Source organism: Salvelinus fontinalis, chromosome 33 (assembly GCF_029448725.1).
Source record: "Salvelinus fontinalis isolate EN_2023a chromosome 33, ASM2944872v1, whole genome shotgun sequence".
Taxonomy (NCBI): Eukaryota; Metazoa; Chordata; class Actinopteri; order Salmoniformes; family Salmonidae; genus Salvelinus; species Salvelinus fontinalis.
Window position 1 is genome coordinate 31,419,159 of NC_074697.1, and position 13,262 is coordinate 31,432,420.

Here is a 13,262-nt window from a genome sequence, read left to right on the forward strand (position 1 = left end):
TGAACTAAGCTCATGAGGCATTTATAAGTGATATTCTTCAAGATTGATATATATTCATTCATAAGTTCAAAAATGGATGTAGCAACTAAGGATTCTAGCTTTAAAAAGTCTGCAGCACTTTTTGTCTCCATTTTATATGTCACGTTCCTGACCTGTTTTGTATTTATTTAGTATGGTCAGGGCGTGAGTTGGGTGGGTTGTCTATGTGTTGTTTTCTATGTTGGGGTTTTGTGCGTTCGGTCTGGTATGATTCTCAATCAGAGGCAGCTGTCAATCGTTGTCCCTGATTGAGAATCATACTTAGGCAGCCGGGGTTCACGTGTGTGTTTGTGGGTGTTTGTCTTTCGTGTCAGTATTCGTGCCACACGGGACTGTTTTCGGTTGGATTCTATTTGTTAATTTGTTTCATTGTAGTGTTCTGTTAATTTTATAATAAATTATGGACACTTTCCTCTCTGCGTCTTGGTCCGATCCCTACACCTCCTCTTCAGACGAAGAGGAGGAAATCTGCCGTTACAGAAACACCCACCACCAAAGGACCAAGCGGAGTGGAAAAGGGCAGCAACAGCAGCAGCAGCAGCGGCCAAAAACCCAGGACTCCTGGACTTGGGAAGAGATCCTGGACGGCAAAGGACCCTGGGCTCAGCCAGGGGAATATCGCCGTCCCAAGGCAGAGTTGGAGGCAGCGAAGGCAGAGAGGCGCTGGTATGAGGAGGCAGCGCGGCGACGCGGTTGGGAGCCCGAGAGTCAGACCCAAACATTTCTTGGGGGGGGGGGGGGGGGGGCACACGTGGAGTGTGGCAAAGCCGGGTAGGAGACCTGAGCCAACTCCCCGTGCTTACCGTGGAGTGAGAGGGCGTCGTACTGGTCAGACACCGTGTTATGCGGTGGAGCGCACGGTGTCCCCAGTACGCGGGCTTTGCCCAGTGCGGGCTATTCCACCTCGCCGCACTGGTAGGGCTAGGTTGGGCATCGAGCCGGGTGTCATGAAGCCGGCCCAACGCATCTGGTCTCCAGTGCGTCTCCTCGGGCCGGCGTATATGGCACCAGCCTTACAAATAGTGTCCCCGGTTCGCCAGCATAGCCCAGTGCGGGCTATTCCACCTCGCCGCACTGGCAGGGCTACGGGGACCATTCAACCTGGTAAGGTTGGGCAGGCTCGGTGCTCAAGAGCGCGTGTCCTCCGTCTGCTACCTGGCTTAGCCACACTCCCCGTGTCCCCCCACCCCCCCCCCACAAAAAAAATCTGGGGTTGTCTCTCGTACCTGTCGCGGTGCCGTGCTGCCTCCTCATATCGCCGCCGCTCAGCTTTCGCTCCCTCCAGCTCAGCTTTGGGGCGGCGATATTCCCCAGCCTGTGCCCAGGGTCCTTCTCCGTTTAAAATCTCCTCCCATGTCCAGGAGTCCTGAGATTTCGGCCGCTGCTGCTGCTGCTGTTGCTGCCCGTTACCACGCTGCTTGGTCCTTTTGTGGTGGGTGATTCTGTAATGACTTTCATCGGTGGAAAGAGAAGAGGACCAAAGCGCAGCGTGGTACGTTTCCATATTTATTGGAATACTTTTTCAATATGAACAAAAACAATAAACAGACGAAAACCAACGAAGCTACAGTCCTGAACTAGTGAACATAGAACACATGAACGCACGAACAGGAACAATCACTCACAAACCAATAGTGAAAACAGGCAACCTAAATATGGTTCCCAATCAGAGACAACGTAAAACACCTGCCTCTGATTGAGAACCATATCAGACCAATAAGACAAACCTAACCTAGAAACATAGAACATAGACTATACCCACCCAGCTCACGTCCTGACCAACTAAATAAAGACAAATAAAAGGAAATAAGGTCAGGAACGTGACAGTACCCCCCCCCCCCCCCCCTCCCCAAGGTGCGGACTCCGGCCGCAAAACCTGAACCTATAGGGGAGGGTCTGGATGGTCATCTGTCCACGGTGGCGGCTCTAGCGCTGGACGTGGCCCCCACTCCACCATAGTCAATCCCCGCTTCCGTGGCCTCCTCTTAACGGCGACCCTCCAAATGAACCCCACTGGACTGATGGGCGCCTCTGGACGGAGGGGCAGCTCTGGACTGAGGGGCAGCTCCGGACTGAGGGGCAGCTCCGGACTGACTGACGGCTCTGGCAGGTCATGGCTGGCTGGCGGCTCTGGCAGCTCCTGGCTGGCTTGCGGCTCTGGCAGGTCCTGGCTGACTGACGGCACTGGCAGGTCCTGGCTGACTGACGGCTCTGGCCGGTCCTGGCTGACTGACGGCTCTGGCAGGTCCTGGCTGACTGACGGCTCTGGCAGGTCCTGGCTGGCTGGCGGCTCTGGCGGCTCCTGACTGGCGGGCGGCTCTGGCGGCTCCTGACTGGCGGGCGGCTCTGGCGCCTCCTGACTGGCGGGCGGCTCTGGCGGCTCCTGACAGACGGGCGGCTCTGGCGGCTCAGGACTGACGGGCGGCTCTGACGGCTCAGGACAGACGGGCGGCTCTGACAGCTCAGGGCAGACGGGCGGCTCTGATGGCGCTGGGCAGACGGGCGGTGCAGGCGGCGCTGGGCAGACGGGCGGCGCAGGCGGCGCTGGGCAGACAGACAGCTCAGACGGCGCTGGGCAGACGAACAGCGCAGGCAGCGCTGGGCAGACGGGCACACCTGTAGGGAGGAGACGGAGGGACAGCCTGGTGCGTGGGGCTGCCACAGGACCCACCAGGCTGGGGAGACCTACAGGAGGCTTGGTGTTAGGAGGAGGCACCTGAAGGACCGGGCTGTGGGGGAGCACTGGAGCTCTGGTGCGCAGCCTTGGCACCACTCCCCCAGGCTGGAATACTACTCTAGCCCGGACCCTCCAGAGTGCAGGCACAGGTTGAACCGGGCTGTGGGTGAGCACTGGAGATCTAGTGCCTACTACACGCACCTCTCCCTTAGGCTCCACTCCCACATTTGCCCGGCACGAGCGGAGCGCAGGCATAGGACGCACTGCACCCTCCCAGCACCCCGGAGACCCAGCACGCAGAGCCGGCGCAAGATACCCTGGACCGAAACGGTATACTGGAGACCAGACACGCTGAGCAGGCACAATACGCCCTGGCTGGATGCCCACACTCACATGACACTTTCGGGGGGCTGCCCTATAGCGCACCGGGCTATGGGCACACACTGGTGACACCGTGCGCTTAACCGCATAACACGGTGCCTGACCAGTAACGCGCTCCTTATAATAAGCACGAGGAGTGAGCTCAGGTCTGCTACCTGGCTTAGCCACACTCCCCGTGTGCCCCCCCCCAAAAAAATCTGGGGCTGCCTCTCGTACCTGTCGCGGTGCTGTGCTGCCTCCTCATATCGCCGCCGCTCAGCTTTCGCTCCCTCCAGCTCAGCTTTGGGGCGGCGATATTCCCCAGCCTGTGCCCAGGGTCCTTCTCCGTTTAAAATATCCTCCCATGTCCAGGAGATTTCGGCCGCTGCTGCTGCTGCTGTTGGAACGTGACAGTTGATGTTTCCTTCGTGAGTTTTTCTCAGGTACAATAAAACAAAGCAATTTTTTAGTGATTGACACATTTTGAAATAGTTGCTAAGTGGAATATACATTGTTGTTCCATTTTCATTTTACATTTCATTGTTTTGTATTAGAAGACACATCCGATTCTTTTGTAAAGTGCAATTTCCTGTTTCACATTTAAGTGGTTTTCAAGTTGTTTGAGAGAATTTAGATGCAATCCAATGCCACTGGAATAATCTCATAAACGGTATCATAAAGATCATCTCTCAGGTTTGAAAACGGCGGCAGGCATTTTACTATCCAATCTACTATATGCTAAAGAAACCCAAACCGTAAAATTCACTGAAGGTTATTATTTCAGTTCAAACATCTTCCATTTCTACTGCCAGGCACTGAGTCACTGAAACATGCCTCTCAATCATTAACTTCATTTCCCACACTGACTTAGCGTGTCTCAAGGACAACATGAACCGCAATCTTTTCCCTCTCATGCAGGAAACTAAATCTAATTAATGTAAGAAGAAACTATTGTGACCTTTCTAGGGCTGTTAAGGCTGTTTTGAAGGTGTTGTTTGTACTTATCTTTGATGGTGTGGTGGGCCTGGGGAATAATGGAGTTTATTTATGGATCGCAGGCCTGCCTCTGATATGGCACCAAAGCTCATAGTCAGTGACATTTAGCCTGACATTCAGGTGAGAGACCATCCACAGGGTCCGTGGAAGGACTGACTGCTGCTCTTTTCATTACATGGATATAAAAGGATTTCCCTTGTTGTCCTCTCTCATGCTGAATATTACAAATGATATCATACACTGGTACTGTATAACATCTACTATATAAGCAAAACATACAGTATTACCATATCACTGTCTGGCGACATCTTTTATCTTATCTTTTATATTTGACATACCATAGTTATTATTTATTATGTTAGATTTGATGTTAATATGTGTGTGCACATATTGTATGAAGTAGCAGAATAGATTTCAACAGGATCAGAGCCTCAGGCATAGATAAGAGTTGACTATAGGTTACTCCCCACAATATAGGTGCAGGACATGACTAATTGCTTTTAATTAACCTTGGCCCATTAAGGGGATCAATGGCTCCATCAACAATGATCCAGGGTGGATGAGGCTTGTAGCCTGGAGAGAGGAGGATGGGGAGCGGAGAGGTAGGGCTGGGGTTTGAACTATTGCCTCTCAAACCTATACTGGGCTGTCATCAGCAATCAGCACCATAGATCACACTCGTAGATAGACACCAGGACTGTGTGAACATTGGTGTGAACGCTAACTCAGCACAGGTTCAACACAGGTCAAGATCTATAAGGCGAAGAGAATAGGGATAAAGGTAATTCAGAGTCCGCAAGAAATATCTCTCTGTTTGGATGCTTATGTGAAAAGCATTGGGTGAATGGTTATATATTGATCAGGCCAGGTCGTGATTAGGTCTATTGCTGCTGTGAGGTTAAAGGTTAATTGGACAGAGAGAGTCTGCCTCTACAGATCCAGTTGTGATTGTGGTGATTCCTGTATCAACACAGCTAGGCCTCCAACCTACAGTAGAGTGAGTAACAGGAATGCATTGGTCTCATAGGCACCATGAAGGATTTCAGGGAGCTCTGCTCTCATCCTCCATGCATGTGTATTCTTGGCCCAGACCTTTGGATCATCCCTGGTCACCCTGTCGGGCCAACACTCTGCACGTCCAGCCCTGGAGTCAGCCTTTGAGTGCTAAATGACACCCTATTCCAAATAATATATGCCATTTAGCAGACGCTTTTATCCAAAGTGACTTATAGTCATCCATGTAAACATTTTACTGTTGGTGGTCCCGCGAATCAAACCCACTACCCTGGTGTTAGTAGCACCATGCTCTACCAACAGAGCTACAAATGGAACTGTAATGTTGGCATGAAGGATCGGGAGACAAGCACAGGAATGTTTTTTTTTTATTGCACACAAATTACAGCATGCCATGTAAAGGCACAGGGACCAAACAAACACGTATACAACACACAGGGTTGAAACCCAAACGAAAGAGCGAGGAGTACCTCGAATAGATAACACACGTGCACAATGATTATCACACGGGACGAGACCCGTAACCACCTGCGCAATCCACAATGGCACGAAAGCCAAAACACACAGCACAGGTACTCACACGATCAACGGACATAGTAACGATAATCAACCCCCCAATGGACACCAAAGGGCACATATACAGTTGAAGTCGGAAGTGTACATACACCTTAGCCAAATACATTTAAACTCAGTATTTTACAATTCCTGACATTTAATCAGAGTAAAAATTCTCTGTCTTAGGTCAGTTAGGATCACCACTTTATTTTAAGAATGTGAAATGTCAGAATAATAGTAGAGAGAATGACTTATTTCAGCTTTTATTTCTTTCATCACATTCCCACTGGGTCAGAAGTTTACATTCACTCAATTAGTATTTGGTAGCATTGCCTTTAAATTGTTTAACTTGGGTCAAACGTTTCGTGTAGCCTTCCACAAGTTTCCCACAATAAGTTCGGTGAATTTTGGCCCATTCCTCCTGACAGAGCTGGTGTGACTGAGTCAGGTTTGTAGGCCTCCTTGTTCGCACACGCTTTTTCAGTTCTGCCAACAAATGTTCTATAGGATTGAGGTCAGGGCTTTGTGATGGCCAATCCAATACCTTGACTTTGTTGTCCTTAAGCCATTTTGCCACAACTTTGGAAGTATGCTTGGGGTCATTGTCCATTTGGAAGACCCATTTGCGACCAAGCTTTAACCTCTTGACTGATGTCTTGAGATGTTGCTTCAATATATCCACATACTTTTCCTGCCTCATGATGCCATCTATTTTGTGAAGTGCACCAGTACCTCCTGCAGCAAAGCACCCCCACAACATGATGCTGCCACCCCCGTGCTTCACGGTTGGGAAACAGTTCTATTTTTGTTTCATCAGACCAGAGGACATTTCTCCAAAAAGTATGATCTTTGTTCCCATGTGCAGTTGCAAACAGTAGTCTGGCTTTTTTATGGCGGTTTTAGAGCAGTGGCTTCTTCCTTGCTGAGCGGCCTTTCAGGTTATGTGGTTATAGGACTCGTTTTACTGTGGATATAGATACTTTTGTACCTGTTTCCTCCAGCATCTTCACAAGGTCCTTTGCTGTTGTTCTGGGATTGATTTGCGCTTTTCGCACCAAAGTACGTTCATCACTAGGAGACAGAATGCGTTTCCTTCCTGAGCGGTATGACAGCTGCGTGGACTCATGGTGTTTAAACTTGCGTACTATTGTTTGTACAGATGAACGTGGTACCTTCAGGCGTTTGGAAATTGCTCCCAAAGATGAACCAAACTTGTGGAGGTCTTGGCTGATTTCTTTAAAAAAGAAATTGAGTTTGAAGGTAGGCCTATGTGCTCAGAACCTGCCCTATGTGCCCAGGTAGGCCTTGAAATACATCCACACATACAACTCCAACTCTTAAAATGATGTCAATTAGCCTATCAGAAACTTCTAAAGCCATGACATAATTTTCTGGATTTTTCCAAGCTTTTTAAAGGCACAGTCAACTTAATGTATGTAAACTTCTGACCCACTGGAATTGTGATACAGTGAATTATAAGTGAAATAATCTGTCTGTAAACAATTGTTGGAAAAATGACTTGTGTCATGCACAAAGTAGATGTCCTAACTGACTTGCCAAAACTATAGTTTGTTAACAAGAAATTTGTGGAGTGGTTGAAAAACGAGTTTTAATGACTCCAACCTAAATGTATGTAAACTTCCGACTTCAACTGTAAACAAATACTAATCAGTGGGAAAAGGGGACAGGTGTGCATGATGAAAGTTACGGAGGGATCCATGACAGGAACCCTTAGGGCTCTGGTCAGAAGTAGTGCACTATATAGGGAATAGAGTGCCATGGGACGCATCCAGAGTCAGTTGATGCCATTATCACAAGCAAGAGCTTTGAAATGTTTATCCTCCAATGTATTCTGGGCTGATTTAAAGGGGAAATCAGCAATTGCTACATACAGTTTTAGACCTATCAATAAATTATATGTACCCATATATATCCATCTTCAAGAATATAACTTAGAAATGCCTCATGAGCTTTGTTCAACTGTCGTACCCCATCAGAACCCAAAATATAAGCTTATTTTACTCCAATGTTTATAAACAAAGTAAATGTAACAAGCCTCAAAACATGATGTGGTCTCATGGATGAGGTCCTTGCATCTTAGCTCTGTCTATGAATTTGAAAGTGGTTACATTTCTCCAACCCCATTCATTCTTGGTCATTTAGCAGACACTCTTATCCTAAGCAACTTGGGTTATTAACTTTGCTCAAGGGCACATCGAGAGATTTTCAACCTAGTCAGCTTTGGGGATTCAAACCAGCAACCTTCCAGTTCCTGGTCTAACGCTCTTAACCGCTAGGCTACCCTCAGCTTTTTACAGAAACAGGGGAGGGGAACTTTGTTATTGTTTCTACTGCTAATTGCCACTTTAATTTTAGTTGAATTATGATCTGAGGGAACTAGAGCGAGGAGGAGGCAGAAGTAAGGATGACACAGCATTTAGACCCACGGCCACTTCCCTGGCCTAGTGGATGGATGCAGTCTCATATAAAAGAGAGAGATTTTTGCCTAGAAAAGAGCAAATGTCTTCTTTTATTTTACAGAGCTATGATGTCATGGAAATGTTTTTTGTCACATTTGCAAGCGTAGCATTTAGACTATGAGCTTGTGAGTGTACTGTAGCTTTTCCTGGCTCTTACATTATTTCCTCTTTCCTCATGTCAGAAATGTCCATTAGTAACTGCAAGCCTATAGATGGCAGCCATGAGTTGAGTTTGACTGCTACAGTATGTTTTACTTTATGTCCCTTTAAAGGTGAATATTGAGTGTGTGGGTTGACTGTCAACATAAATATATATTGACTGTTGACTGTCAACATAAATGACCTTTTCATTTGTGGCTCCTCTGCTTTGCTTCTTGAAGGGCATTTCCTGAGGTACTGTGAGCATTCTAGCTAGTGCACCAACAAAAACAACAACAGTCAAAGGCATTTTTAGTCCATGCCTAGGGTCTTGGTTGTGAACAAAGAATGTGTCCATGTATGCCTCCCATATTTGGGCACTGCTTTTGACCAGCTCTTGGATGATGGGCTGATATTATGAGTCACCTCCCCCCTGCTTGGGACCTGTAGGGTTGGTTGGCACTGGAAGAAGCTCTCTGGCCATACTCTGGAAAGATCCCTGCAGCAGGGGATACCAGGAGTGGTGCCAGGCATGGTGGACCACCTTGGATCTCACTGGCCTAGCCAGGACAAGCCAGGCACATACACATACAGTACAGCCAGTAACCAAACCAGAACCCCATCTGCTGTCTATTTTCACTGCCATGCTCTTTTGATACTCTCCCTGCCAACAGCACTTCACCCCAGGAGTGATCCCTCATCTCATCACACACACGCACACACACACACACACACACACACACACACACACACACACACACACACACACACACACACACACACACACACACACACACACACACACACACACACACACACACACACACACACACACACACACACTTCACCCCAGGAGTGATCCCTCATCTCATCACACACACACACACACACACACACACACACACACACACACACACACACACACACACACACACACACACACACACACACACACACACACACACACACACACACACACACACACACACACACAAATGGACATCTGGGTACAGTGCCCCCAGTGCAAAGCAGCTTAGCCACTACAAACTGTATTAAATGACTTGATACTGCAGGAGTAGCTCACATACAGTATGCAGGTGGCCATTTACCATAGACAGCCACCTTGCTGAGTAAAGAGTGAAATGTTGCTGTACCTCTCTTGCATAAAACAGAAAGGAAATAATACCAGAAAATAATTTATAACACCACAATCACTTCCCTCCCCCATCTTTTGTTTCGTAGGAATGGTTCTGAACAGGTGGCCTGAAAACCAGGACACTTTACCTGAGCCTGAGGAGAAGAGAAGCCCTGACAACTAACCAATGCATTTGGCCAGGTATACGTTCCTCAAAAGAAAGTTGGTCTTTAGTCTTAATTGTCTTAGTGTGGTCATTTTGTGAGCTGTCCATGCTGTGGAGAATGACATCTCAGAACCTGCCCTATGTGCCCAGGTCAAAAGTAGTGCACTATAAAGGGAATAAAGTGGCATTTGGGACGCAGATGTGTTTCCCCTCTCAGTTTGGCCTGCAGCACAGAAATCTCATATGTCTTCATTCTTCCACATACCTCAGATAGCTTCCCGAGTAATAGTATATAAATCAAGTCCGGAGTCAATGTGGAATCTATAACAGTGCCATGCCTAGGAAGGGAATGGGGGTTGGGAGGTAGGGTTCATATGAGGAACAGGGGAGTGCAGAAGAATGGAGAGACATTTTCTACGATTTTTTTCAACTTCTGGAAAGAATTATGATATTCTCCTTTCCATCGGGGTAAGTGGCTCGTCACAGCCCTTAAGAGACCCGGCTCAATGATCTGTCCCATGAACATCATTACTGGCCTGATCATTTGCCACTCTCTTTTCCAAAGAGACAATGTGCGTGTGTGTGTGTGTGTGTGTGTGTGTGTGTGTGTGTGTGTGTGTGTGTGTGTGTGTGTGTGTGTGTGTGTGTGTGTGTGTGTGTGTGTGTGTGTGTGTGTGTGTGTGCACGTGCGTGGCTGTTTGTGTGTGTGTGCACACTTGCGTGTGTCAGAGAGAGAAGCAGAGAGAGAAGGGTATAACTACACTTATGAGATAGATGGATGCCAACAGTACATCTGTGAAGTTCATAAATACCACAAATAATACATGTTTTATCCCTAGTGAATTACAGAAGGTTTCAGACAGTCCGCAGACAGTAGGTTGTAAATGGCAATGAGAAGAAGTTAAAATTCCTGACTATTCCCACTGCTAAACTCCCCCTCTCTCCAGATTTCAGGAAAACCATTGAAGGTAATTTCATTGGGTGGAAAAACGGTTGGAAGGCTTTATGCTCATGTGATTATTCACATTATGTCAGGGAAGAGAGAGACAAGCTAACTCCATGTTAAGTGTTTCCTATTAATAGCTAATGGCCCATGTTATTCAATTATGTTTTTGAAATTAGTATCGCATGATGTCAAATATGATTTACTATTGGGTGATAAAATCATCTGTGTTTTATGCCTGTAAATCATGCCTGCAGCAATGACAGTAAATGACAGAATCATCAGATATAGAGTGATTGTATACAACTCATAGTATTGATTAAACTGATTTACTGTAGTGTAGAAACATATCAGAATATGGATTATAGTATATTTTCAAAATGTCCTGCTGCTGTTCCTAGTCTCTGTCTGCCTGATGAATAGACCTTCATGAAGACACAACAGGAAACGCAGGGAGGTTACTACTTGACTTCAGGTCTTCCTGTTTACTGCAGAAACTGGCAGTCTGTGGTGGGTGTGTGGGTATGTGTGTGTGTGTGTGTGCGTGCGTGCATGCGAGTTCATGTGTGTGTGAGAGAGAGAGAGAGAGAGAGAGAGAGAGAGAGAGAGAGAGAGAGAGAGAGAGAGAGAGAGAGAGAGAGAGAGAGAGAGAGAGAGAGAGAGAGAGAGAGAGAGAGAGAGAGAGAGAGAGAGAGAGAGAGAGAGAGAGAGAGAGAATACTTATCTGACATAATGAAAAGTAAAATGTATTTTCTAATGGCTTCCAGATTAAGTTGTAGTCCAATAACACAACTAGAGGATGCTTCAGCTACAACCTCACTGTCAGTACCAGCTGTCTGTGGTGAAACGGTTTTCTATCTCTCTGAATGAGTCAAAATGTTGTTACAAAAAACCCACAAACTATCTGATGACTCAACAGCTTTTTTAGTCAAGTCATTTCACTTAGTGTCATTCCCAATAGATCACTATGATGTACTGTAACACTAGTACCAAAGGTGAGTACAAGGTTATCAGCTTTGACAGGAAACACATTTACTAAGAGGGTGATCGTGTAGTCCTCAATGCAAAAAATAACCATACTACTAAAGATTTGATGGAATGTTAGTGAAATAAACAAACCCTGCAATACTCATCCATCTGTAGCAGCCTCTAAGATACTGTACTAGCTTACGTTACATAGTGGCCGACAGATGACCACATGTTTACAAATTCAGGGGAGTCAAGCCACTGTATATTTTGCTTTTCTGGGCTCATCAGACCTCAGAATGATCCTGGAAAACTGGTGTAACGTTAAAGTTAGCTAAAGGAGACACTGAGGAAAAAGGCTGTTGAATTTGAGGAGGATTCCCAGTTGGCCTATTGTGTAAAGGGGCTCCTGAGTGGCGCAGCGGTCTAAGGCACTGCATCTCAGTGCAAGAGGCATCACTACAGTCCCTGGTTTGAATCCAGGATGAATCACATCCAGCCGTGATTGGGATTCCCATAAGGTGGCGCACAATGGCCCAGTGTTGGCCGGGGTAGGTTGTCATTGTAAATAAGAATTTGTTCTTAACTGACTTGCCTAGTTAAATAAAGGGTAAAATAAATAAACAGGGTCTTACCTCATGCACATTCTGCTACATGATTCACATAATCTAGAAGACAGTAGTTCTGGAGGTACAGCAGCACAGATTTGTAAAACATACTGTAGCCAGCTGGAGAGCTGAAGAGTATTTTTTATGTGCATAGTATTCCTACACATTTGTTCCCATTGTTATTTTCCTGGCCGGGCATTTCTAATGACAAATTATATTTAGTAAATTGCCAAGTCTGACTAAAAGGAAAATACAGCCAGGAAGTGAATTAGTGGGAAATATTGTCTTGTAAAACAATGTCTTTGTGAGGGATTTCCAGAGCAGCAGGCGAGAAACAGTGAGTTGACTTCAATGTAGACAGGCTGTGTCTCTCTCTCTCTCTCTCTTAGGACTCCTGAAGGGATGAGCTGGGCTGGAGGATGCATGGCATCATCGCGGGCAACAAGGACACTTTGTTATACAGTATGAGGTGACAGGAGCTGAACAGACATATCCTGCAGCATGACATTCAGCTGCTACTACTAGGAAGTGAAAACGCTGGTTTTCTACTAAGTGAGATGTGAAATAATAACTAATCCATAGAAGAAGCAGTTCTGTTCAAACAGATTTGTGCACATAATAACATTTAGGGTAAAGTGGTTCTAAACAACATAGCCCTACACTGTGTGTGTTTGTAAAAACAGCTCTGCTCAGAAGTTTGGAGCACACACCCTCTAGAGCTGACTCTGACAGCTTCTCTTGAACACACACACACACACACACACACACACACACACACACACACACACACACACACACACACACACACACACACACACAGGCACAGGCACACGCACGCACGCACGCACACACACACACACACACACACACACACACACACACACACACACACACACACATTTAAATACCCTCATAGGAAGACTTGCTGTAGTCAAATTGAATCATCACTCTCAGTGATACCACCATGGGATGCTCAGGGCTGTTGATTTTGGGCTTTGTCCTAAATGTGTCTCACTGCTTGGACATGCTGGGTAAGTCTGAGGAGTTATAATCCATCTGTGAGTGTACAGTTCTGTTTATAGGTTGAGTTTACTAGACCTTAAAGACTTGTTTAACCTGTGGCATTTTAAACCGAACAGAGGTGCAATAGTTTACCTGCTTGATTAGTCTAAATATAAAGGCTTA

General features: G+C 46.5%; 1 protein-coding gene across 6 annotated transcripts in view; it reads left to right on the plus strand.

Moving 5' to 3' along the window:
* The window catches only part of LOC129832016 (uncharacterized), a 35,645-nt gene that overhangs the window by 6,849 nt on the left and 15,534 nt on the right, over positions 1-13,262 (plus strand). For 3 of the 6 annotated variants that reach the window (XM_055895727.1, XM_055895728.1, XM_055895732.1), the window contains exon 1: positions 12,946-13,108. In XM_055895727.1, the coding sequence (XP_055751702.1) occupies positions 13,042-13,108 (67 nt within the window). In that variant the 5' untranslated portion in view covers positions 12,946-13,041. Of the gene's footprint in view, positions 1-9,501; positions 9,596-11,222; positions 12,630-12,945; positions 13,109-13,262 lie in introns of those variants that run through there. The other 3 variants (XM_055895730.1, XM_055895729.1, XM_055895731.1) reach the window with 3 other exon arrangements.